Below are 26,588 nucleotides of genomic sequence, written 5' to 3'. Positions count from 1 at the left end.
GATCATCAGTCAGTCAGATGAGGCTGAAACTTAATAGAGTGAAAGTTAAGTTCCATTACATACAAGATTGGTGCTATTGTTTTGTGCTGCCAAATACAGCTTTGTGACCTCAGAGTCTTGCTGCGTTTGGAAAGGACACTGAATAGCTTGTCAGTTAAAGCTCTGTTTTTTTGGCTTGGAACTGTATATTTGTTATCACATGAAAAGGATATTCAGTTTTTGCTTCTGGTTGTATTTAGGGCCTCTATACATTGCATAAATATCTGCTACTCAGTAGTACTAGTGCAATTCAACATTCTGATGCTGTTGATTGCAAATCAGGATGAGCAGTAACCAGGAAAATGTGGTCCACAGTTCATGGCACTCCCAGTCCATGCACCATGAACCATCATGAACTTTTAAGTCCAAATGAACTGGTGAGATTTGTGAGGCAATAGAACAGCTCCCATGACATGCTAGAGACAAGCAACTTGCATTGGATCTCTAGCTGACTCTCCTCTATCTGCCCTCGAGGTTTGGTGAAGATTGGATAGATTGGATTCAAGTTATGTTTCCCCAAAGAAAGTGCCCCCAGGAAAGTGCTTTCTCGGGAAATTACACGCAGTCATCTTGACAGGCGCAGGTTCAGGAGTGCATAGAAAGGATCATGTGCAAGCTAGAGGCTTAGGCCTTTGACATCTCCAACTCAGACCTTTGGCTTTACCTCGTCTGGTCTGGCCACAAAGACTCCCTTCCAGTTGTGCAGCAGAAGCTTGTCTTTGTTCCATATGAGTTAGTTGTAAATTCCATTTACTGTCTCTCAGAAGCTCCACTGGCAAAGTCTTCCACACTCCTTTATCTTCCCATGCCCAACCATGACTGCCCCCAGCCCTCCCCTTTTAACCTTCCCCCTGGACTAAGTCCAGTTCCCTTGTTAATTGGCCTGAGGTTACAAGAGGGCTTCATTCTTTGACCTCAGTCTGGATGCCAGCTCTGTGCTTGCAGACACACACTTCCTGTTGAAACTGAAGGCCTCTCAGGACTCTGCAGGGTTGGGAAAGCATCCTCCCATGTTCCTGCCCTCCTCCCAGAACTCTGTTGCATGTCTCCTTCTCTTCCTTCTATGAATGCTGCCAGTGAAAGAATGCCTATACAGATGTGAAACTAGCAATTTGTTTCCTTTCAGCTACACTATAACTCCAAGATGTTAAAGACTGAATCGCCAAATGCATCCCGTGGTTCATCTCTGCCAAGAACCCTTTCCAAAGAATCCAAGCTGTATGGTATGAAAGATACTGCCCTGCCCTTTTCTCACCTCAAGGCTAAAACTTTACTTCCTCCCCAACCCCCACCCATCCCATCAGGTAGAGATTTCTCTCTTCAACTATACCCTTTGATTTCATTCTTTTCAGAGCTGTAAATTGCTTTATAACTTAAAAGAGCATTCATGCTACTATGGTCATAGTAATAAGAGTCTAATACCAGAAGAAAGCTGTGCTGAAATTCTATTTGCGGCTAAAACTTCCATGTGGCTTTTAGAATCCCATCTTTCCTTTTGACTCCTCATTCATTTCTTGTTTATATTTCTCCTCTGAATTCATTCACCAAATAAGAACACTTGTCCTCAAACTTTATCCTTATTTCATTGTGTACTACAGTCACTTGCAACACCTAAAATCATTTGAGTGTTGGCCTGAGGTAGATGAAATGCTAATTTGTGTTAGTGGTTCTTTAAGAATGTGCATATTTTACGTAGAGATTAGAAAGACATTCACTTTGATTTGATTTTTCAGCCACAATTCCTGCTTTTTAATGCATTTTTCCACTAACTAATACAATCCCCCATTGTTCAAACTGCGAAATAGTATGTCAAAAGTTTTTGTTACTGTAGAAGTATTGTGTTACATAAAGAACCATAAGTGGAGTTTGACTTACAGAATGTTTTTTTTTAACATCTTTCTCATCTCTGCTGGCTTTCCGCAGCTCTTCGTGCTACATAGGAAATTTGTTCCTGAGGGTCAGTAACAGTGTGGAATTCACTGTAGGGGACTACAGCACAAGTACAAAAATCATGGAAATCTTGGACATCTCCCAGCATACACAAAAAGAGCTTGTGCATGATAGGGGTGTCCAAGATTTCTATGGAATTTGTACTTGTGCTGTAGCACCCTACAGTGAATTTCATACTCTTCCTGACTCTCAGGAACAAATGTCCTATGAAGTACAAAGATCTGCAGAAGACCAGCAGAGCTGAGGAAAACATATAGCCCTGATCCAGGGGTCCCCAAGATTGTGCCTTTAGGTTTCATACCATCTATCAACACCTCCCGGTACTTGCAATTTTTTAAAAGAAAGTAGCTGGGGCCAGATGGGACTTTTTCCCAGCACAAATTCTGACTGGACAGTGGAGAGCTATATAGATTTTTAAAACTGCTGCCACCACAGCATATAAATCACTGTGTAACCAAAGGAAAATACTTACAAATAATATAATGTATTCATTTTGAAATATATCCAGTTATACAGAGCTTCTGCCTGAAATGTTGATGAGTTACTCTTGGGGTTATGAATGACCTTGTACCCCCATATTTTGGCAGTCATGGCCTCCTGTGGTAGTCATTTTGTGCCCACCACCTTGCGTCAGAATAACAATGGGACCCACAGGATCAAAAAGGCTGGGAACCACTGATCTAATACATCCCCATTTGGCTAGGACCATTTTTGACTTCTCCGTTTGCTTCTTTGTGGGATTCTTAGCCCCATTTATTCAACTTCTATAGTACTTCTAAAGTATTCTTTCCAGCTACTGCAAATTAGATTAGACTGAGAGAATATGACTGGTCCAAAGTCTCCCAGCGAGTTTCTGTGGCACAAACAGAGATTTGAACCTGGATCCCCCAGAGACTAGTCCAACCACTGCACCAGCTCTGAATAATTTGATAGACTCTTTAAATTTGGCTAATGCATTGCTCACTCCCAATTCAGATTATTATTGAACACATTAAAAAGTCTCAGTACCAATACTTGTGGGATCCTACTGCTTGCTTCCCTCTGCAGAACTGTCCATTTATGCCTGCTCTCTGCTTTTTGTTATTTAGCCAACCCAACCAGTCCCCATGATTATTAAGCTGATTTATGACGACTCTGGGTGCAATCTCAACTCCCTACCTCCCCACTTTTTCAAAGCTGAAGAAAACTATCAAATCATTAAACCTCAGTCAGGGCCTGTTCCTAACTTTGCATGGCCACCTTTCTACCGAATGGGCTATTCAAATGCAACCATTCATGACACAGTTGTTTTTAACTGCTATATGTTTAATTTTATAGAAAGCTTATCCATTGATTTGGTAGCTATTTTTCTTGGTGTTTCAAATTACATGTATTTAAGTCATGCCGTCTTGATGATGTATATGCAAAAGGCTAGGATTCTGGCTCTTGAGCAAAAATAGATTTATCCAATGAGTTAGAAAATCCATTTCTCAATTTGTATTCTAATGGAAGTTGGTTAACTGGTATTTCACTAAATGCTTTTTTAAAAAAAACCTTTCAGCCAAAGGGAAGGGAAGTGGTGGCATAAAAACAGCAAAATTGTACGCCTGGGTTGCACTGCAGTCTTTGCCGGAGGAAATGGTGATTAGCCCCTGCTTGTTGGATTTCCTAGAAAAGGCACTTGAAACCATTCCTATAACTCCAATAGAAAGGAACTATGCAGGTACCATATGACAAACTAACTCATTTCTATCACAGCTACAATTTGTTCCATGTTCTCCTGCTAAATTATTAAAACTAATTTCTTTGTCTTATTAAAAGCTGTTAGCTCCCAAGATGAAGATATTGGGCAGTTTGATATGCAAGATCCCTTAGAAGAGTCCACAGCCTCCTTGGTGTCCTCATCAACCTCAGCATATTCCTCCTTCCCTGTGGACGTGGTGGTTTATGTAAGAGTTCAGGTGAGGAGGAAGACAGCAAGACTTGGAGGCAGTTCCTGTCCCGTTGAAGTTGAGAACATAGTGGATGAGAAAATGCCATAATGCTCTTGATGTCAACATAACATTTAGAAGAAAGAGCATAATCAGCGAAACTGTGGTCTCAATAACTCTGAAGGGTGCTCAGCAATGTCCCTTCAAAGACATTCCACCTTTAAATAAATGTTTCTGCTGCATGTTTGCCATTTGATTTTATAGAATGGTTCTAATGTTGTTTACCTGAATAAGCCATCTTGCAGATATTGATATTCAGAATAGAAATATATTGTACATAAAATATATGTCAAATGTAAAAAATTTAAATGTTCTACTTCAGTGGGGGAAGTCATCCACAGATGGCTCGGTCATGCCTCTGCTCGCTCAGGTAGGGCTATTCTTATTCAAATTATTTTGAGTGGCTTTAATGGTGACCATGGGCAGGCCTTCCAGTTTCAAATAGCCCTCTGCTCAGGTAGCAGGCTCATGGCTAGCTCCACTCACCCACTGCTGAGAAAACCTTTTCTACTATTGAATCACAAGATGAGTGAATGAAAAACTCCAAGGGCCATTCCGCACTACTTAAATGTAGCCAAAGTCTTACCTTTCATGAACGCTATTAATTTAACATTCCGCATGACGTCGTAAGCAAACTGCAAAACTCCCGCTGAACTCCTGCAACAATCAGAATTTTATAGCGCTTAGGGGGAAATCCAGAAAAGTGGATTCCCCCTGAAAAAACCGCTACACCTCTGAGCACAAGCTGCAACACATCAGCGAAAGACATGTGCGTTCTCAAAATAGTGGTAGAAATAATGTCCCTCCCTCGCTCTCGCCCCCAAGCTTCTGGAGAAACGATTGGCATTTTTTTTTCCTTAGACCAGCGAAAGCAACGAACAAGCAAGGCTTCTCCGGCTAAAGTCCCTCTACAGAAGTGATTAACAGTCAAACAAAGCTCCCAACTGCAAGTGTCTTTAAAGTTCCCAAGCACAATACAGCCCCCAGTTCGACACTGCCCGGAATTTTGGCCACAAATAAAACCCATCAGGGGGTGGGGATTTTTTTTTACTTGAACAGCATGTAAATGATTAAGCGCCAGCTCCTACGCCAGCAAAAATGGTCTTTCTGAGACAATGATTGAACAGATATTCGTTGCAACTGGTGTGTTTGCGTTTTTAAATAATAGTTTTTAAAAGGAAAGGGGCTTTTCGGGAGCATGAACACAACATTCCATTGGCTGTTCTGCTTGATTTATAGCCAGGGGCGGGAAGAAGCACAGAAAAATATCGCTTTCTTTGCTGTAATTCCAGCGAGACCGGAAACCTGTGGGGTATGAATACAACGCTACTGGGACTTCAATATTCCACTAAAATTAAAGGTATGCGGAATGAAGAAATTCCACTATTAAATATAGCGTTTCTGCATACTGAAAACATTTGGCAACATTGGTCCTTGTGCGGAAAGGCCCCAAGATATGCGTTCATTCACAGGTACAGCACAATGCCACTAAAGACAACGAAGAGAGACTTCAAGTAGTTGGCTGAGAGCCTGCCCAAGGCTTTTGGTCTGGGGCCTCAGACAACGAAGGATTTCAAGGAGGTGTCTGACTCCCCGCCCAAGGTTTCTGGGCTGGGGACTCCGAAGGTGGTGTACACAGGCATGCAATCGACAGCCTCTGCAGAGTGAGCCCACCCCCAGGTCTCAGGGGGTGGGTTTCTCCACCACCAGCTGGGACTGGAAGGTGAACGACACAGAGCGCTGCAGGAGACAAAAGGGGCCGGCGTGCCCCAGTGGTGAGATTGTTCCAGTCCCTAGGATATCCCTAGCTGCGAGGCAGAGCCCTTGCAGGAGCCAAAACCACCCCAGGAGTGGGGGGATCTCCAAGATGCCAGGCAGGACAGGGGCCAGGTCAAGCACCCCACACCTGGGAACAAGAGAAAGTGTGTGTGGGGGGGTAGAAGGTTGTAGAACAACTGCAGGCTTGTGTGTTCCTTCTGCCTCCTTGCCCCTTCACTTGGGTCACCATTTCACCTGAAAAGTTTTTAACATCCTTCCCCCCGCCACACACACACAAAGAACACAGTAGTCTGTCTACCAGAGAAGTGGTTGGCTGCAAGATTCCAGGAGAGCTGGGCAGCCACTGTCTTTGACAGATGGATGTTCTCACTCATGTCAAAAGGCCACAGGATAGAGTTCTCTGGTGGGTCAAGCAATGGAAGTTCATCTTCGTGGGTTCTGTGCAGTCCCACATGGGTTCTGCGAAGATCGCAGGCCTGCTTCAGAGAAATAACTAGCTAACTTAAACCTCAAAAACAATTCCAAGAGTGCTAGTCCCTCCCTTCACAGGATGACTTTCCCGCCCAAAGTCACGTGATGTGGGAGGAGCTAGCAATCTCCCCTCAGCCCTTTTTTTGCCGCTGGTAGGAGAAGGATGCTAGCTAACTTGCTCTTCTATTCACCTCGGGTGAGAAATCATTTTCTGACAGGAAATTATTTTCGAAGAGACTAAAGATGACTCTATTTTAAAAATGTGGTCAGTGTGGAGCCAAGATGGCTCAATCTGACCACCATACCTCTTGTCTACTTTGTTTGGGTGAAGGCCATTCAATGGCTACATGCCCTTCTTGTAGAAAACTCGAGATGAGAGGGCCAGGTGCTTAAAAGCAGCTCTTTGGGGAAAGTCCCTCATGGCTCCTGAAACTCCAGGGCCTTCTTCTTCTGCAACTCCCCCTCAGGGACCTTCTGGACTGGACAGAGCGGCCTCAGAACCGCCTAAAAAGAAGAGAAAGAGAGCTGTGCCACGTTCTAGAGCCAAGTCCCCCTTAACATCGGGGACATCCAAAAGAGTCTTGAGGCAAATCTCCCCCTCACCACCGAGACGACGATTGGGGTCAAGAGGCCGTTCGAGAGACCGGGCCTCTGCGTTGGGTGCGGCTGTATGAGTTGATGACTCATCCTTACAGCCTTCGGCGCCGGCGCAGTCTGTTGAGCCCTCGACGTCAAGAGACCTTCCTGACATAACGTCTGAACCTTGGACGTCAAGGAATCCCCAGCTTGAGGCATCGGAGTCGCGGCCAGAGCAACAAACTGATGCTTCGAGCGTTCGCCATGACACTTCGACGTCAGCATTCTGCTTCGTCGTCAGACGACGATGTCAGAATACGACCTTGACATCGACTGTCTTCATCAGCATCGTCTTCTGAGTCCTTGATCCCTATGATGGTCCCGGCGTCTTGGCATCGGTGGGGCCAGGCGTTGCCGAAGGAGGTGCCTTTTACGAGACGTCGGTCTCAACCTTTGGCTCCAGCTACGCATTTGGCAGCTAGAGGCTCAGATTCCGATGACGAGCCTATACAGCAACGACGTTGGACCTCTTCATCTTCTCGACATCGAGAACATCTATCTCCGCCGGTTCGACATCGCGATCAGCTGCCAGTTCAACATCAGGAGCACTCTTACTCCCCGTCTGTGCGACGTCAAGACGATCGCTTAGCTTCACCGCCCGGTCGACATCGGGAGCAGTTTTCTCCCTCATCTGTGAGGAGTCGAGAGCAGCTGTCACCTCTGTCCCCGACTCGCATGTCGTTGCCGACTTGACGTCGGTTCTATGTGGCTGGTTTGCATTATGAGTACACCGTTCTCCTGTTTGGTTTAGCCTCTGCCCCGAGAGTTTTTACTAAGGTTACAAACGTGGTGGTTTCACATCTATGTACTCTGGGCATATAGCTTTATCCGTATCTAGATGACTGGTTGCTAGTCAGGCATTCCCAAGATGAGCTGCGCTCTTCAATTACTATCTCCGTGAATCTCCTACGATCCTTGGGGTTTAATATTAATTCAGAAAAATCTACCCTTGTTCCTACTCGATCCCTCGAGTTTATTGGGGCACTTTTAGACAAAACCATCTTGGAGAAAGCACTTGCTGGCAGACTGCTCCAACAGGTGGCAGAATATCCAATGGTGCCCATGCGCTGTTTGTTTTCCCATCCTAGGAAGCATAGCTTGGGCATAGCTAACCATCTGTGGATGAGTTCCCCCACTGAAATAGAACGAAACTTTGGTCTTACCTGAAGGTTTCTTCTCTTCAGTGGAGTCAGTCATCCACTTCCCACCCAAAGACAACAACAAAAACACTTTGGTCTGCAAGGCAAAATACAAATACAGGTCTGTATGGAGGATCTTGTAAAAAAACTGGAAGGTCAGCCCATGGTCACCGATTAAGGCCACTCAAAATAATTTGAATAAAAATAGCCCTACCTGAGTGAGCAGAGGCATGACCTAACCATCTGTGGATGACTTCGCCCCACTGAAGAGAAGAAACCTTCAGGTAAGACCAGTGTTTCATTCTGCTTCTTGCGAACAGAGCAAGGTCACCTTGAAAGATTTAGAATGGGGGACGTCACTGACACTTAATAGGTTTTATTTTATTATTAGATTTATTTCCTGACATTCACTGCAAGCCGTCTTGTGACAGGTTACAAGATTTTTAAAAACCACATAAAACCCCACAATGTCCCCAGTAAAAATTCCCATTAAATCCCAGCGGCAAAATTATCACCCCCCCCCTGCCACGCGCACACACAGAGTCTGTTGTAGCTGCCTCTTGGTGCGCCAAGGGGACTATGCCAGCCAACAACCACCAGCAGTAATAACCTGGCCTGGTGGCAGTGTCTTCCTGGGGGGGCCCATCTGTTGGATTTATATTTCTGCAGTTGCTGTTTTTTAATGTTACTTTCACATGTTTTTTTCTGTTTCTTAGCCCTCACAGATCAAGTTCAGCTGCTTACCTGTATCAAGAGTGGAATGTATGCTGAAGCTTCCTTCCCTTGATCTTGTATTTTCTTCTAATAGAGGGGAACTAGAAACTTTGGGTACAATCTGCCCTGCAGAAAATGCTACACAAAGTGGACCAAAGATGAAAACTGTGTCACCAGGTAAGATTTGACATTGAGAGGGCTGTTAAATTACTTGTTAATTAATTACTAGTCAGTAGCCTGACTATTATATAACTGAGGGTATTTTGGTTGTCTTTGGTGGCTTTAGTATCTGTGTCTAAATCTGTGGCAGAAGTAGTTGGATACTAAGAAGAAACAATTTGTATATTGAGATATGAAAGCTTGGGGGGAATGGAGAAATTGGGGAACAGGGGGTGGTTTTTTGCCAAAACAATCCTTACAATTTTTCTAATAGAATAACTTCAGAATTTGGAGGAGCACTGAAGAAAACCCTCCATGAAATGTTTTCTTTTTAAAAGCGTAAGTTGCTTCATATGGCAAGAATTTTCACTCTCAAAATACTCAATAATAACAAATCTAGGGGCTTATCAATTTTCAAGAATTATTTTTGTTTATATGTAGATAATTGGGGGAACAATATTACGATTATACTAGCAAGAAAGCCCATTGCAACCAGGAATGCAATGGGTGCTAGGACCCGGGGACACTGGCAGGTACAGATCTCTCTCTCACAGCAGGAACCATAGGAGGTAATCAGGGCTCCTTCCTAGCAGGGAATCAAGGTAGTTTGCAGTTTGGGGCTCATTTGCAGTTTGTCTCTCCCTGTCTCTCCCTCGCAGCAGGAGCCATAGCAGGTAATTAGGGGTTGTTTGCGGTTTGGCAGGGCTCTCTGTGTCTCTCAGGCATCTGAGTAGCTAGCATCCAGGGAAGGAGGGCGGGAGCTAGAGAAGCTAGCATCCAGGGAAAGTAGCAAAGTAGCTAGCATCCAGGGAAGGAAGGCGGGAGCTGGAGAGGGAGGGCCAGTCAGGATGCGGCCAGCTTTGCTGGCCTCACCCTGATTGGCCCTATTCCATCTCGGACAGCCAGGACACTCTCCACCCCCATGGCTGTTTCACAAATATTAAGAGGAACAATGGATAAGGATATTACTATACTTATTATATATAATTATTATATATTATATTTAAAGGTCAACACCAGCACATTAAATTATTTCTAGAACCAAATTGGGAGCCAGAGTAGATACGTACTGGTTGTTATAGGTTTTAATAATAATCAAAATGGTGCTGCTGTTGCCTGATTTTTTGAGATTGCACTAGAGCACATGTGGTTTATTATCATTAACTTGAGGTTTTTCTCATCCTTCTATAGGTTCATCACCTGGTCTTGGCAGCCCCTTTGGCAGAACACGGCATAGCAGTAGCCAATCAGATTTGACTGGTTCTAGTAGTAGTTCCTCAGGTCTGAGCTTCACAGCCTGCATGTCTGATTTCTCACTTTATGTATTTCATCCATATGGAGCAGGAAAACAGAAAACCAGCGTGACTGGCCTGAGTGCTGGTTCTGGGTCCCTAGGTAACTACCGAACATCACATTTTACAAGAAAACTTGAATATTTGCAATGTTTGGATATTGTCCATTTCTAATAGGGTTGGCAGAGGGGTCAATTGACTGCCTTCTGCTTGGCAGTTGTTAAATATTACATGAAGCCAAGAATTCCACTGTGTAGCTGGTGGTTTACTTTTTTTTTCCTGTTTGGTGGTGGCATCATTTGTTAGCAGAACTGGAATGAATGCTATTTGTCCTCTATGATGATGAGAATGATAAAGTGGATGAAGTTGATATTACTGAAAGATCATTTAATGTTGAATGTTTGAAAATGTTCTTGCTTCCTACCTAGGACAATTGCATGGGCATGTTTGTTTATAGTTGATGGTTACTTTTTGTTTCTAGTTTTAATTTAATTTTATCTAAACTTTGTAATTGTAGCTGAACCTGGTATTCCACAGTAAAAGCCAAAGGGAAGTATTCAGTGAATAGTAGAAAACTTATTAAAAGTTACATCTTTAACAAATATATATTATGGTTTGTTATTGTAATCAAAATATAGCTCCTCGGCCTTTTGGTTAGGATCAAGTGTAGTATATGTAATGAACATATGTGCCAAATCTGTTAATCTTAGGTCTTTTTTTCCGTTCTAAATAAGCGTAATTATTTAAAAATATTACCAGTATTTGACTGCTCAAATGGCCGGTCAAATATGCAATTGTACTTCAAACCTAACTATGAGAATAAATAAAATGTGAATATATATTCTGGAAATGCTGATTTCAGAATTCTTATTTCCATAGTCTCTTTTCCCTATTATAGTACATGGAATATAATTTGCTATTTTTTGTTTTTAAAACATTGAATATTCTAGATTTGGCTTTATATAACAAAATGCAAAATTGGCAGTAATTTACATTTTTCTTATTCAATGAAATCAGCTAAGTTGTACCTCATGTTTTCAGGAAATGTAGATGAAGAACCCTCTTCAGTTACTGGTCGAAAAGATTCATTGAGCATTAATCTTGAGTTTGTGAAAGTTAGTCTGTCAAGAATAAGGCGTTCAGGAGGTGCTTCTTTTTTTGAGAGTCCCTCTACAAGCAAAACTGCAGGCAAGATGGACACCACTTTAATAAACATATCTGGTATGTATAATTTTTAAAGTGTTGGCCTCAGTCCATCAAGCATCAGAATAAAGCCTGTTCCCCCCTTGCAAACACTATGTTTTTTCTTTATTATCTAGGTGTTGTGGCGTGCAACATCATGCAAAGTTAAAGAAACTGGTCCCCTAGCTTTAAAAAAAAACCTATTTAAATCACAATGCATTTTGCACAAATGATCTATATTTCTGTCTCTCTTGTATGACTGATGAGATGACATTAGCTACTGATGGCATTCTAACAATCTAATAGGACTTAATTAGAGGAATCTGCTAACACAGGAAGTATCCTTTCATGATCACTGCCCGAGCTATAGGCCAGTTTGGTGGTGGCCACTATTTTGACAAGCTGAAGACCAGATATGTGAAGGGGGTCTACACTGAGAAACTTCAGAAGCAAAGTTGCTGTTGCTCAGCTTCCAATCTTCTTTGACATATAATCAGTAAAACATTACTTCTCTTTGCCTTTATAAATGTTTTGAATGTTCAAGATATGAGTATAAAGGTAAAATATAAACTTCTTATTGCATAAAGCTGATTCTTTTTTATTTCTATAGCTGTTTGTGATATAGGATCGGCTTCTTTTAAATATGACATGAGGAGACTAAGCGAGATTTTAGCCTTCCCAAGAGCCTGGTACAGAAGGAGCATCGCAAGGCGCCTTTTTCTGGGTGACCAAACCATAAATTTACCAGGTAAGTGAACAGTTAGCAAGTCTTAGGAACACTGCCTATGAATTTGGTGAGAAAACAGCCCACGTTGCACTATGAAGATTTCAGTTGCTGCTTACTTTACTTTTTTATTTGTTTATTTCATTTTGCCTTTTTCCCATTGGGAACCCAAAGAACCTTGCATGATTCTCTTCTCCATTTTGTCTTCACAACAATGCTGTGAGGGAGGTTAGACTCCGAGTATGTGACTCATCAAGGTCTCCAAGTAAGTTTCCATGGCAGAGTTAGGATTCGAATTCTAGGTCTTTCAAGGCCTAGGCCCCTTTCAGACAGCCTTTGCAATCTGTTTTGGTAGCTGGTTGCTAATGGACCTTCTTGTGTCATTTCAGACACATTCATCCTAGCAGATGTATTGAAGGGTGTGTTAAGTGTGGCTGGGAGACTTACAAAGTATATACTGCAAGTTGTTGAAAGAATATTGTATAGAAAATAGTTTTCATCAGATTCTTTTAAAATATATAAATAGATATATTTTGAATTATCTCTTTCTTTGTACACTGTCCAAGCTTTAAAGTTGAGCTCTTTAGAAATGAGTATCAGTGTTCATAGTTACTACTGTCAGTAACTCAAGTTAAGTGTTCCTTTGACATTGGAGAGGTATCTATAATGGAGTATGCTCCAATAATGTTACTGTATTTTATTGTAGTTGCTAGAAATCTGACACTAATAAAAATAAAACATTTCAAAAGTAAAAATAAAAGTAAAATACAATTTGTGCAGAAACATCTGGCCCTGGGACTCCAGATTCTATTGAAGGAGTGAACCAACACATGTCTCCCGAATCATCACGAAAAGCATATTGTAGGACCTGGGAACAGCCCAGCCAGTCTGCTTCATTTACCCACATGGCTCAGTCGCCTAATGTTTTCAACGACCACAGCGCAAGTAGTAATATGTCACCTGGAACAGCAACTCATAACTTAAAATCCCCAGCAGTGTCAAGATCCAGGAGTGTGTCAGACTCTTCGGTACCCCAGAGAGGTATGAAGACAATTTTGCATTTGTAGTATTTAAATTCACAGACTGCTGTGTAATATTTTTTAAAGTGTGTGCATGGCTGGACTTAACAAAGAGTGTTACTAATAGCCAGTAATTTGCTAGGGAGGATTATAATCTGAAGTACAACCATTAGCATTTACAGGTAAAATATCTCCCCAGTATAAGCCAGTTCTATTTTCACTGTGTTATCGTGGAGCCAAAACAGATACCCTAAAGGAAAATTTTCTTCTCCACAGTTCACAATGTATAGCCACAAGAGGAAAGAAAAGGCTCACATGATTCAATATCACAGGCTAGGATTCAATTTAATAATAAATTAAATAAATAAATAAACAGCTGCAACCATAGCATGAGAATACTCTGCTGGTTATTGCAGAAGGAATATATAAGAGTTATGATTACAGTCCAAAGAAATAATGTAAGCTTGTGAGAAAGAACTACGCTTATAGCTGGTACTTTGTTTGAAGTTTCTGTTGCTGTGTCTTTTCTTGCTGCTGTCATTGTTTAAAAATGTCTTTCATTTTTGACCATTGAATCTGCAGTTAAAACTGTTAAAGCAAATGCTGGCTATGCACACATTTCCAGTTTGCATTTTGATGACAGTGTCTCTAGTTCCTTTCTTGTATCATTATAATATCCTGGTTATGTCTTGTTGGTGCACAAAGCTGCTTTAGATATGATAGCCATCATATGGAGACAATTGAGAAATGATTCTACATGTTGGCAGCTTCTCTTAGGTCCTACTGCTTGAGAATGACTACCAGGTAGATGAGTTCATTCTTGTGGACTTTCTCCATTCCAACATCTTATACCTTTGGCAGCAGCTGGAGATGATTTGAAGCATCTCCACATGATCCAGCTGATAAATATAGAAATTAGCTTTCAAAAGTAATGAGCTCCACTGCAGCAGTTAAGAGTTCTGCCACAGAATCCAGATAATTGCTGCAAAACTTGCATTAAGTGTACAAGAATGCACATGTTATAATTATTTTTAATACAGCACTTCTCAAACTGTGAGTCGGTGACAAAAGTGCATTGCAGCTGTCTCACAGTTGGCCTGCCAGGTGAGATAGGAGTAGGTGGAACAAAATGAGCTGAGCATGAAAACTCTTGGGAGATTTGAGAGCAAATTTAGGTTTGGCTCTGGATAGTGTGGAAATGCAAACTTTAAATGGACTCCGGGGAATGGTAGAGGACAGGAAGGCCTGGAGGATCATTGTCCATGGGGTCGCAATGGGTCGGACACGACTTCGCACCTAACAACAACAAAGTGTGGAAATGTCTATATAATAGTATATATTTGTAAATATTAACCATGAAAAATCAACTGTAAACTACTTTATTGTTAACTGATGATGAGAGATTTTTATATTTTATATTTGGGAGGGGGAAAGTAGCATGGAATTACTTTCTGGGTGATCCACCCTAATTGAAAATAGAGTTTACATTTATAAGTAGAGCCCATTTCAGCAAGCTGAGAAACTGCGGTTTTAAAATTAAATTGGCCTGGTTGTGTTTTGGCCTAGATGCACTCTCAAAAACTTCAACTCCTTTCAATAAATCAAACAAAGCCGGAGGTCAGCAAGTGACACCATGGGAGACACTGGTTGTGTTTGCTATGAACTTAAAACAGCTAAATGTCCAGATGAACATGAGCAATGTCATGGGAAACACTACGTGAGTAAATATATTGTTTATTAAACAATAATTTTTTATTTTCTATGAAGAAAAGAAATCTTTCAATGCAGTTGATGTGTGCTAAGAATCAGCATTCCACTCCCTGATAAGATAGGTTTGGAAGTCTTCAAACATCAGTAAGCAACATTGAGTACTGCCGCTTGCTTGCAGGATGTGACAGATACCCTTAGGTCTATTATCCTGTGATAGAGCTTTTCTCTAGGTAGACTTGGGGAGACAGAGTTACCAATTGTTTTCTCACATGTATTAGTATCATTTATTTCTAAAACTGGAGATGCACTACACAATTCTTCTCTGCCTGTTGCCATAATACAGCACTCTGCGGGTTTGAATCTGCTGGTTGTCCCCAGCCTTTAGGAGGTACACCTGGCCTCGACCAGGGCCAGAGCTTTTTCAGTCCTAGCCCCTACCAGGTGGAATGAGCTCCCGGAAGAGCTGAAGGCCCTGACAGAGTTGTCAAAGATCCGCAGGACCTGCAAGATGGAGTTATTCCGCTAGGTATTTGGTTGAGGCCAGGCCAGGATCAAGTCCCCCCCTGTATAGGCTCCCATGCCAGCCAGAGGGCAGTGGTAAATCATTGTCATCAGTTGTGGATGGCGGGGGGGGGGGGATGGAGACTTAGATTAGATTTTACTGCAAGTACTGTCGTTTTATGTAGTTTTATGGATTTTATTGTAAACCACCACAAGCCAGCAAGGTCCAGGAGAAGCATAAATACAAATACAATGTAAAAACCATTCAAGCTGCTACTTTGGCAGTTTAAATGCTTTTAACAACTAGTGGCATATTTGGCATATGATGGATACATATGCTAGAGCATACAGTTTTTTTTCTCTTTGTTCCTATTCCAGGTGGACTACTAGTGGTTTGAAAAGCCAAGGCCGTTTGTCTGTGGGTAGTAACAGGGATCGGGAAATTAGCATGTCTGTTGGTCTGGGAAGGTCCCATTTGGATTCTAGAGGAGGTGTGGTTGGAGGTACCATCGATGTTAACACCTTGGAGATGGTGGGTAAGTTGGAAGCACAGCTTGCATCTTTTATTGCTCACTGTAATGACTGAGCAAAGGTATTTGTTATATGTTCCTTAAAAAGGTATACATTGGTTACATTATTTTTTCTCAGTTCTTTCCTCCACAGTCAGAAGTTATCACATCCTTAAAAGAGAATGGAAGCAATCCTACAATTCCTGTTATGCTCAGCTATGAACTCAATGGCTCTTAAGCGGCATGACTGTAGCTTCCATCCACATACTGACCAAGGGTGACCCTGCTTAACTTCCAAGATCTGACAAGATCAGGTTTGCATGGGCTCTCTAGGTCAGGGCACTTAATTAGCTGGCAAAACATTATGATACATTGCCTAATAACTTACTGAACATTGGATATTCAGCACAAGTATCAGTAGATCACCTCAAATACTGCTTGTCAAAGAGTCCTGATCTACCTAAATTGGCTATTGTAAGGATTTTTAAAGGGATGGCATGTGAAATACTTTATACTCTAGAACAAGGGTAGTCAACCTATTGTCCTCCAGATGTCCATGGACTACAATTCCCATGAGCCCCTGCCTACATTTGCTGGCAGGGGTTCATGGGATTTGTAGTCCATGGACATCTGGAGGACCACAGGTTGACTATCCCTGCTCTAGAATGCCCCTGTATACATGGTAGAGTTATTGTAATTTGAAATCCCTCCTGCAGCCTGTTCCAAAATTTAGTAAACACTGAAAATACAGAGCTCTTAAACAAACACTATTTTTGCCTTGTAGTGGCTTAACTGCTGCATCCTCTTACCATTTTAGACAAGAAATTGTTTCCTCAGGAAATTGCTGGTATTTTTGCAACCCCAGGAGGATCACACATCTCTCAAAATCAGCTGTACTTCCTTTATTTCTTTTGTTTGCCCAGGTCTGCAACTATGAGAAACAGGATCTTTTGGGTGGTTGTACCTGCTGTACAGAATCAGTTCCCTGTAGAAATTAAACAAGAAACATCGCTATTTAGGGTTTTTTGTACAGCATATTAAAGAAAGTCTATAAGAGACTTGTTTTTAACTGTTCAGCTGTTTCTCAACCCTTGTGGGTTGTTGTTGTTGTTTTGTTTTGTTTTTGCTATGTTGCTTCTAAATTGTTGAACTTTTATTTTGTTTTGTCATCAAGTAAATTGCCCTGAGTTCAAAGGAAGGTGGAATACAGATAGAGCAAGCAGTTGCAAATAGTTCATGCAGTCTAAGCCATAAACTGCAGGAGAGAACCACGTGCATTTGTTCCTCAGGTGACAAGGAACTCCAGACCCAACTGGAGAGGGGGAATCTCTTTACTGCTAAACCAGTGAATTAATAACTGTTTTTCAGCTCATATATCTGAACATCCCAACCAGCAGCCAAGTCACAAAATTCAAATTACCATGGGCTCTACTGAAGCGCGTGTTGACTATATGGGATCCAGTATCCTAATGGGCATTTTCAGTAATGCTGACCTAAAACTACAGGACGAATGGAAAGTTAATCTCTACAACACTATGGATTCCAACATCACTGATAAAAGGTAAAATTTCTTGCTATATTCTTTTGCTCACATGATTTAAAATTAAAGAACAGTGTTTTTTCAAGTTTTTGCACCATATAATGGTTGCTAAATTTGTATAGATTAAGCAATCTTTCTTCAGAATCAAATAAAAGAATATGACCAATTTCATCTTGGATTTGAGTAACCTTCTTGGTTACCCTGCTAGACTGTTAGAAAAGTGACAGGATTCTGTATTTTTTAGTGTAATCAACCATGCTATCTTTCTGATAAGATAGTTGGGTTGGAAGTGGAAGCACTTTTATTACACCAGCTGTAGCTGGTTCTTGAAATATGTGATTCAGCCACACTATGCCATGCTCCAACTGTCTTTAGACTACTTAATGCAGTTATGTTAGGTCTGCCTTCCAAAATTATCAGGAAATTTCATCTAGTTCAAAATGAGACAGCTGTGCTGCTGCTAGGACCCGGATACCAGCATCCTGTCATCTCTAAAAGATATCCACTGGCTCCTCTTTTTTTCTGGTCTCAGCATACATGACCTACCTCCATCCTATTTCTTTACCTTAAAGAACTTAAACAGCTTAAAGCTGTGAGAAGACCTCAACACAAAATTTAAGTTATTCCTTCCAAGTATTACTGTCTTTGTCACTGGTAGCAAAAGTAAGGCATGAGGTGATGAGAGACAGAGCTTTCTTGGTGATGTCACTTTAAATTTTGGAATGCCCTCTTCCTCTTGATTCTCACTAGTAATAACATCAATATCTATCTATCTAGATATAAATATAGATATAGATATTCTCAGAATAGTCCAGTATGTGGATGCTTAAATCCAGAGACTGGAGCCATGAACAAACAAGGCACATCTTTCTACAAATCTGAGAAAAACTCCAGATATAAAGCCCCAGATATATGAAGCAAATAAATAATAAAGGTAAAGATTGAGGGCTGATAAAAGTTGGTGAGTGGGAAGGAGAGAAGAAAGCAAGGAAAGTTGATGATATGAGGGCTGCCAAAAGGAGGTAAAGAAGAAATAGTGTGGGGAGGGGGATAGAAGGGCAAAAGAAGAGCCCCCTGCAAGTGCTGGCAGGTTGCCTGCTATGCATCTTGACATGGCCCAGTGCTCATTTCCTCACAGTTTTCCCAAAGAAAAGCTGCCAGGAGGAGGGAAAGAAGGAAAACTGAAGAACAGATAAACGTACATTGGCTGGTGAATAGGAATGAAAGAAAGAGCTGTTGGGGATTTCAGGGAGGCAAAAGAATTAGTGGAAAAGTTGAAAATGAAACGCCCCTTCCAAGTCCTTGTAGATCCCACATGTTGTGGTCTATTTATTTGATTTATTCAAGCTCTTAACTGAAGCTTTATTCCATCTTTTTGTTTCTTATTTTTATGATATGTAGATGGTTTTACTGCTGAGCATTTAATTTTATTGATTTGCTCTTTACATTTGCATGTATTGTTCATTGTCATGGCTTCTGTGCAGTCCCATATAGGACTGTGCAGTCACAGGCCACCCACAGGAAGAGCTACCAAGCTTTTTCTAAGATTTTTTATAGAGCCTAAGGGTACCCATTTTCCCACCCAAATGATCACATGACAGAGGGAGGGAGAGCCTTTACAATCTCTGTTCTTACAGAGCTTTATTTGTCTTTAGTTGTGAGTACTAAGGGCCACAATGGCTCTATAAAAAATGTGAGGAATGCAGAGCCACAATGGTAAAAAATGATGACCATATGTCATGTTTATTATATCTGGGCAAAGTGCACGATGCAGCTATGAGCCCAGTCTGCCGCTGTTTGACACCAAAAACACAAGATGGGAGGACAGCTAGGCTTAAAGGTGCCTTATGGGAGAAAGCTTTGAGTGCCTTGGACTCTTGGTAGAAAACAGGAGCAACTTGAAAAAAGATTGAGAGCTTCCTCTGCTAATCAGCCCACTTTCTCCTCCTTGGTAAATGGGCTTGCTATTTTCCTGAGTAAGGCTGCATAGAAGCCACAACAATAAAATCAGGTTTGCAGTTTAATTGTTGTTCCCTTCTTCCTTTTCCTGCTGTGAGCTGCTCTGCTATGGTCTCTAGCACCTCACAATGGCAAAGGGAGAACTGAGGGAAGACATGCCTCGGTCACATGATCTGAGTGGGAAAGTGGACACACTAGAAATGGGGGGAGTACTCTTGGGCCCTAGAAAAATCTTAGAAAAGGCTTGATAGCTCTTCCTGCAGCTGGGCTGCAACTGCACAGTGCCATGTTTGTGTGCACAGAAGAATGCTTAATGAAGAACAATTAGAGGTTAGTGCAACACCATTTTTATTTCTTTTTTTAAAGAGCTATATGCAAGTATTTTTGTATTCATATAGAAAGTCTAAATAAAACTCCTGGTGGCTATTCTCATTTTTGCATTCTAGTGAAATATTTGTCCATGGAGATTTGAAATGGGATATTTTTCAAGTAATGATTTCCCGATCAACTACTCCAGACCTCATCAAAATAGGAATGAAACTTCAGGAATTCTTTACACAGCAGTTTGATACTAGCAAGAGAGCTTTATCTACCTGGGGACCTGTTCCATATCTTCCCCCCAAAACTGTGGTCAATATAGTAGAGAAAAGCTCACATCAGCAATGTATGTATTAAAGTGTTTGTTGTACTTTTCCTTTGGTTTTCATATCTCATTTAAAAGCTACATTTTAGACTTAGCCATGCACCTTGTTAATTATACTGTAGATACACTAAACATGTAAATACTAACATTAAAATTAAAGATTCACATATACCTTGGCAATTTGTTATAAAGCTTCACAGCATTAATGCATATTTGTTTTGAGACGAAGATTCTTTAGGCAAAAAAGAAGCTTGCAAAGCACAAAGTACTCCTAAATATAGTCTATATGTAAGTCCATATTACAAGGCACAGAAGATGTATAGGCACTTCACAATTCTTAAAATGAATTCACTTCTTTATTATTGTCAGCCTGTCCTTAACTTTTAATGAGTTGAATCCAGCAATCCATATGTAGAAAACGTTCCCTTGTTACCTTGAGCAATTGGGATATGAGTGTCCTGCATAGTGCAGGGGGTTGGACTAGATGACCCATGAGCTCCCTTCCAACTCTATGATTCTATGACCCTCCAATTAGCAGTCCTGTCTGTCTCCAGGTATGTTCACTCCCAGGGGTGTGGGACAAAGGTAGGAACATAGCCATGCAGTCAAGGGAAGCTGCACGGATGAAGGAAGAAAAGCCAAAATCGCCCCTCTTACTTCATCTGTCATTAGAGCAGTGTTGACAGAAGAGTGAGGAGAGAAGTTGTCTTCAGTATAACTTCCCTGACCTGACTGCATGACATTAGTCTGTGTGAGTCAACTTTCAAAAAAGACTGCAAGCAGTAGAGAAACAAGGGAAAGATCCATAAGGAACCAACTCTGTGCGTAGTATAGTTGTTTCCAAGCTGATATGAAATGTAACTTCATATGCTGGGTTGGTTGAAGTACTTTAACAAACAAATCTGGCTGATAGCCACAAAAGGGAGTTGATATTGCTACTTCACTCTTTCTGCCCAAAAACTGACCTGTAGGGTTGAATAAATTCAGCAGAGTTGGATGTTTATTAGTGAAATTCCTTCTCATATTTCTGAATTGTCATACAAGTTTTAGACTGAATACATATTGTTTGGTTCTCTGAATTTAATATTATGTTGTTTATTTTGTAGTACTGGATGCAGCACATCATCGTCACTGGCCAGGGGTTTTAAAGGTGGTATCAGGGTGCCATATATCCTTATTTCATAACCCTTTACCAGAAGATGGAATGCAATTTGGGGGCTCTATGAGCTTGCATGGAAATCACATGACACTGGCATGTTTCCATGGACCTAATTTTCGCTCTAAATCATGGGCTTTATTTCACCTTGAAGAACCTAACATTGCCTTTTGGACAGAAGCACAGAAAATTTGGCAAGAAGGTATCTAAATATTTCTGTAACTCTTTAAAAGGGTATTTTGCTTCTGGAGCCAGTTTGGTGTAGTGGTTAGGAGTGCAAACTTCTAATCTGGCATGCCGGTTTTGATTCTGCACTCCCCCACATGCAGCCAGCTGGGTGACCTTGGGCTCGCCACAGCACTGATAAAACTATTTGGACCGAGCAGTAATGTCAGAGCTCTCTCAGCCTCACCCACCTCACAGGGTGTCTGTTGTGGGGAGAGGAAAGGGAAGGCGACTGTAAGCCGCGTTGAGCCTCCCATCGGATAGAGAAAAGCGGCATATAAGAACCAACTCTTCTTCTTCTTTTGTTTTTACTTAATAAAATGGTGTCTTTGTATTTTGACTGCGTGTTTTGAATTTTTTAAAATTTATTTCCTTAGCTAGCTAGTTCCTACATTTTTATCTCACTCTTCTTCCAGAGAGCTCAAGACAAAATACTGTGTTGTTCTGTCTTCCTCCATTTTATCTTCAAACAGTACTATGCAGAACAGATTGGATAAGAGATCATGACTGACTCAGGGTAACCTGGCAAGTTTCATCATGTTCAGTATTTTCACATACACTAAATAATGCACTTTCAATTCAGTTTCAGCGCACTTTGCAACTGGATTTTACTGTGTATAATGGCAAAATCCGTTTGCTAATGGGTGCTAAAGTGGATTGCAACTGCATTATTTAGCATATGTGAAAGCATCTACAGTGTCTCCCCGATCTTAGCCTGATACTCTAACCGTGCTAGCTAAAGTAAGGACTGTATGTCAGACCTAGTGTTGTTTCATTTGTATTATTGTAGGGTATGGATCCGCTGTTTTTAAACTAATTGTATCTAACATGATTATGAAGTATTCTGTTATCAAATAACCTGGTTTTTAAACTTCCCTCCCCACAGGTTCTAGTGAGCATTCTACATATGTTGTGCAAACACTGGACTTCCATTTGGGACATAATACTATGGTCACAAAGCCTTGTGGAGCTCTAGAAAGTCCAATGGCAACAATCACTAAGATAACAAGGCGGCGTCATGAAAACCCACCCCATGGAGTGGCAAGTGTGAAAGAATGGTTCAATTACGTTACAGCTACAAGGAATGAAGGTGAGACCTACACGTCTACCAGATTTCTACTTGCTGACCGATGATTAGCTATTGAATGACAGAGATTCATAGCGATCTGCCTTGAGTTATTGGAGGGGCTTATACTATAAATCTGTATCTATAAAAAGGTCATTTTTATAGCACTAGTAGTCCTCTGGAATGAAGTGAAACAATATAATGTTAACAATACATGCTTCATACAGTTTTTATATATCAAGGGCCAATCAATACTTGACTTTGAGAAATTTTGCACTTTTGAATGAAGGCCAACAGTAATAAAATGAGAATGTGGAGTCCTATGAGGATATTAGAATTCATATCTTTTGCCATTTTTAGTGAATATAAAAGAATGAAGAAATGGTTGAAGTTAGTTCTGTGTAGGAGTGTAGAACATGCCACAATTGCCCAAATTAATGATGAAGCTTTATGCAAGATAACTATGAATAGTGTTTACTTTGCTTCTTCAGAGTTAAATCTCCTTCGAAATGTTGATGCAAATAACACAGAGCATAGCACGACAGTGAAAAGCTCTAGCTTGTTAAGTGGATTCAGAGGTGGTTCCTGCTACAATCATGAGACTGAAACGATATTTGCATTACCAAGGATGCAGTTGGACTTCAAGTCTATTCATGTTCAACAGCCACAGGAACCTTCATTGCAAGGTAAAATAGTGTGTGGTTGATACTTTTCCATTGTGAGCCCGCTGCATATCATGCATCTTAGTTTCCAGTCGGGCATAAAAATATTGATACGCTAAAATTTAATTACTGTTACAGGTGAATTCGTTTGTTATCTATTCAAAGAGAAAATGTACATATTTTAAGACAACATTGTAAGTAGTAGTATTGATTACTAGGACTAATATTCATTACACCAGTATTATGTTAGATGTGGGAGTGATAAGAAATGAGGCTTTCAATCAACATCAATGCTGAACTCTGTCCCTTTCAGCCACTCCCCAAAACTACAGGGGCCGAAGAGGTCCAAGCAGTCCCAACTAATGGTATAACACACACAGTTGATCACAAATCTATATGACTGTGCAATCAGAGCACAAGCAGTAGAGGTACTCCAAGTACTTCCATCTTATTTTTTAGCCTGCTACTCTCCAGGTCTCTTGCTTTGAAGGCAGAATTGTACCATAATCCTTAATTCTCTCCAGTAGGAGGCTTCATAGTTACAATCCTGCCTGCTTTTGCAGAAGCAGCACTTGGTAGTCTCTAGAACTAGACATCATTTGCTGATATCTGCAACCATTGGATTAAATCCTCAAGTACTGTGCCACTTTTGAGCCTTATAGCATTCCCTATGCTCCAGGCATGACTTGATGTAGCTAAGAGTGTCTGAGCTGAACTAGTTTTATTTTCTCCATGTTAGAAAACTGAAAAACATGTACAAAGTGAGGGAGGAAGGATGTGAGTTTTTGTTTTTCCCACAGGTGGCTAAAGTCACTGAAGTAATGCCTCTATAAAGCTGGAAAACCACTTGCCATGTAACCGATTCATCTAACAGGTCTATAGCATCAGCCATTGTAATGTGTCACTTTTATGGTTACATTCTACTGGTCTGCCCAATGGTACTAGGGTGAGAACCTTCCTTTGAGAGACAAGAACTCATCAGTGCACTGAAGAAGAAGAGTTGGCCCTTATATGCCGCTTTTCTCTACCCGGAGGAGGCTCAAAGCGGCTTACAGTCGCCTTCCATTTCCGCTCCTCACAACAGGAGGTGGGTGAGGCTGAGAGAGGGTGAGGCTGAGAGAGCCCTGATATCACCGCTCGGTCAGAACAGTTTTATCAGTGCCATGGCGAGCCCAAGGTCACCCAGCTGGCTGCATGTAGGGGAGTGCAGAATCGAACCCAGCATGCCAGTCCACACTCCTAACCACTATACCAAACTGGCTCCCCAGTCCTTAAAACTGACTAAGCAGACTGCATCAAAACAAGTTAACAGTCAAGACTCTTGATATCACTGGCCTGCCCCAGACCTTAAAAACAAGATATTTTATGAGGCTCCTCTTACAATCTGTTCCACAAACTGTACAGATGTCATCCTCGGCAACATCAAGATACCATATTTAGACTGCAATATGGGCCACAACAGTACCCCAAAAACCACCAGGGGTAATAACACAACAAACAATACTCCCAATCCCTAAGGAATCTGTTGAATGGGGGAAATCCTACCAATAACTGGTGGGGACCCTCAAGTCTGTAGCCAAGTTTCCATTTTGTTTGGTTTCATTTGCTCATTTTTGGAAAAACACCGCCCAGCATGTTTGGGTATTGTCTTTTATTTAAAATAATTGTTTTCCCCATTTTAAGTCTCTACCTTCTGTTTACCGATCACCATTTACCATTGTTGCAGTTTTGACTTTCCATCTTGGAGTCTTGGCTTGGTCTGGTTTCTGTTCTAGATACTTTTTAGTAGGTAAGGTAGACAGTGGGTGTCAAAGACCTTATTCCACTAAGTGTGTGTGTTTATGTGGCAATGCTTACATGTAATTTTCATTTTATGGAACTGATTTATAGACTCTTATTTCAGATGCTGATGCTAAGCCAAAGGTGGAATGCAGTGTAGTAACAGAATTCACCGATCACATATGCGTAACTATGGATGCTGAACTTATCATGTTCCTGCATGATTTGGTATCTGCTTACCTTAAAGAAAAGGAAAAAGGTATACTGATCGAGGTCCTTATTCACTTTACAAATCAATTAACATTTTTATCATTAATATATTTATATTATATTTCAGAATGGTAACATTTGCTTTAATATATGGCTTTCTGTTATGTCACTTTGAGTAACTAGAGAGCAGAAAGGTGCCTGGAGAAATGGTATTATTTATTTATAAAGGCTAATACATTTCTTCTGGATGAAATCTTCAATTATTACAAAAGTAAATAAGCATTTTTTTTCCTCTACTGCAAAAAGAAATAATTTTGCAATGTGTTCCAGAGCTGTAATAAACCATTTATGCACTGGGAACTTCACTGCCCCAGCTCCTGTGCAAGAACACAAATCCGGGGCGGACAATGTGCACCAGGCCACATGCTCCCCCGTGTGGGTGCAGGAAGAGGTGGGACAACCTTCCACGACTAAAACTCCAGCTTGCAGCCCGGCTTGAAACCTCCAGTGCATAAACGGTCATAGAGAAACAAAATTTGCTTTCGCTTTCACTAGGGCTGTATTTGGATTTCACAATAAGCCTGTATTCATGACAGGCACAAATATAGAGCTGGATCCAGTGTAAAGGATTTCCATTGGGCAGAATGGGATAAGTCCCACATGTCACAGGTGTAAGAACTGAGCGATTCCCCATTATTTTTTAATGCAAGCAATATTCTGAAGGCAGTGTATTACAGCATTGTGTCTCCTGCTGCTTAGCCCAATATTGCTTTTGGTACAGATGCTCCCAGAAATAAAATATACACAAAAAGGACACTTATTGGGAAATTAATTGCTTCTGTAAGTTGTATTTAGGAATGTATAAGACATTTTGAAAACCTCCAAAGTATACAAAATATAAAGCTTAAAAAAATTTAAACGGGCAACACGAAAGTTGAGTAAAATCAGATAAAAATGCAATAAAATTGCAGGAGAAGTTTCGACTCAAGGTTGGCCTCTTTAAATCAGGCCTTGAGTAGACCAGAAAGAAGTTCTCACTTCATTCTGTCCTGGTTGGTCTCCCCAGCTTACCTCCAAGTCAGCCAATATTGCTCTGTCAGAATAGTAGGGACCACTGATAGACATGCCAGCAAGCCTAGGTCTAATGTTGACTGCAAAGGCCTTCATAATTGTCCCACTTATTTCATACAAAATAAAGCACTCCTCCAAACGGCATTAAATAGATTTATAAATGTAAAGGTAAAGGTAAAGGTATCCCCTGTGCAAGCACCGAGTCATGTCTGACTCTTGGGGTGACGCCCTCTAGTGTTTTCATGGCAGACTCAATACGGGGTGGTTTGCCAGTGCCTTCCCCAGTCATGACCGTTTACCCCCCAGCAAGCTGGGTGCTCATTTTACCGACCTCGGAAGGATGGAAGGCTGAGTCGACCTTGAGCCGGCTGCTGGGATCAAACTCCCAGCCTCATGGGCAGAGCTTTCAGACGGCTGCCTTACCACTCTGCGCCACAAGAGGCTCATTTTTTATAAATGTATTTGTCTGTAAATTTGTAGTTG

General features: G+C 41.2%; 1 protein-coding gene and 1 long non-coding RNA gene across 23 annotated transcripts in view; one reads left to right on the top strand and one right to left on the bottom strand.

Moving 5' to 3' along the window:
* Window positions 1–26,588, top strand: part of BLTP1 (bridge-like lipid transfer protein family member 1) — a 156,844-nt gene that overhangs the window by 127,118 nt on the left and 3,138 nt on the right. For 17 of the 22 annotated variants that reach the window (XM_077300400.1, XM_077300397.1, XM_077300385.1 and 14 more), the window contains 16 exons: window positions 1,166–1,343; window positions 3,530–3,691; window positions 3,790–3,929; window positions 8,701–8,875; window positions 10,049–10,252; window positions 11,191–11,370; window positions 11,942–12,079; window positions 12,836–13,096; window positions 14,641–14,791; window positions 15,664–15,821; window positions 17,163–17,355; window positions 19,740–19,957; window positions 21,043–21,294; window positions 22,204–22,407; window positions 22,875–23,069; window positions 24,949–25,083. In XM_077300400.1, the coding sequence (XP_077156515.1) occupies window positions 1,166–1,343; window positions 3,530–3,691; window positions 3,790–3,929; window positions 8,701–8,875; window positions 10,049–10,252; window positions 11,191–11,370; window positions 11,942–12,079; window positions 12,836–13,096; window positions 14,641–14,791; window positions 15,664–15,821; window positions 17,163–17,355; window positions 19,740–19,957; window positions 21,043–21,294; window positions 22,204–22,407; window positions 22,875–23,069; window positions 24,949–25,083 (2,944 nt within the window). The remainder of the gene's footprint in view (window positions 1–1,165; window positions 1,344–3,529; window positions 3,692–3,789; window positions 3,930–8,700; window positions 8,876–10,048; window positions 10,253–11,190; window positions 11,371–11,941; window positions 12,080–12,835; window positions 13,097–14,640; window positions 14,792–15,663; window positions 15,822–17,162; window positions 17,356–19,739; window positions 19,958–21,042; window positions 21,295–22,203; window positions 22,408–22,874; window positions 23,070–24,948; window positions 25,084–26,588) is intronic. The other 5 variants (XM_077300402.1, XM_077300401.1, XM_077300396.1 and 2 more) reach the window with 1 other exon arrangement.
* The window catches only part of LOC143819158 (uncharacterized), a 17,567-nt gene continuing 7,590 nt past the window's right edge, over window positions 16,612–26,588 (bottom strand). Inside the window, exon 3 of the long non-coding RNA XR_013224830.1 lies at window positions 16,612–16,779. This is a non-coding gene — a long non-coding RNA (uncharacterized LOC143819158). The remainder of the gene's footprint in view (window positions 16,780–26,588) is intronic.

The sequence above is a fragment of the Paroedura picta genome, chromosome 10 (assembly GCF_049243985.1).
Source record: "Paroedura picta isolate Pp20150507F chromosome 10, Ppicta_v3.0, whole genome shotgun sequence".
Taxonomy (NCBI): Eukaryota; Metazoa; Chordata; class Lepidosauria; order Squamata; family Gekkonidae; genus Paroedura; species Paroedura picta.
The sequence above is the reverse complement of the archived record's forward strand: the minus strand, read 5'-3'. Positions and strand labels throughout refer to the sequence as shown.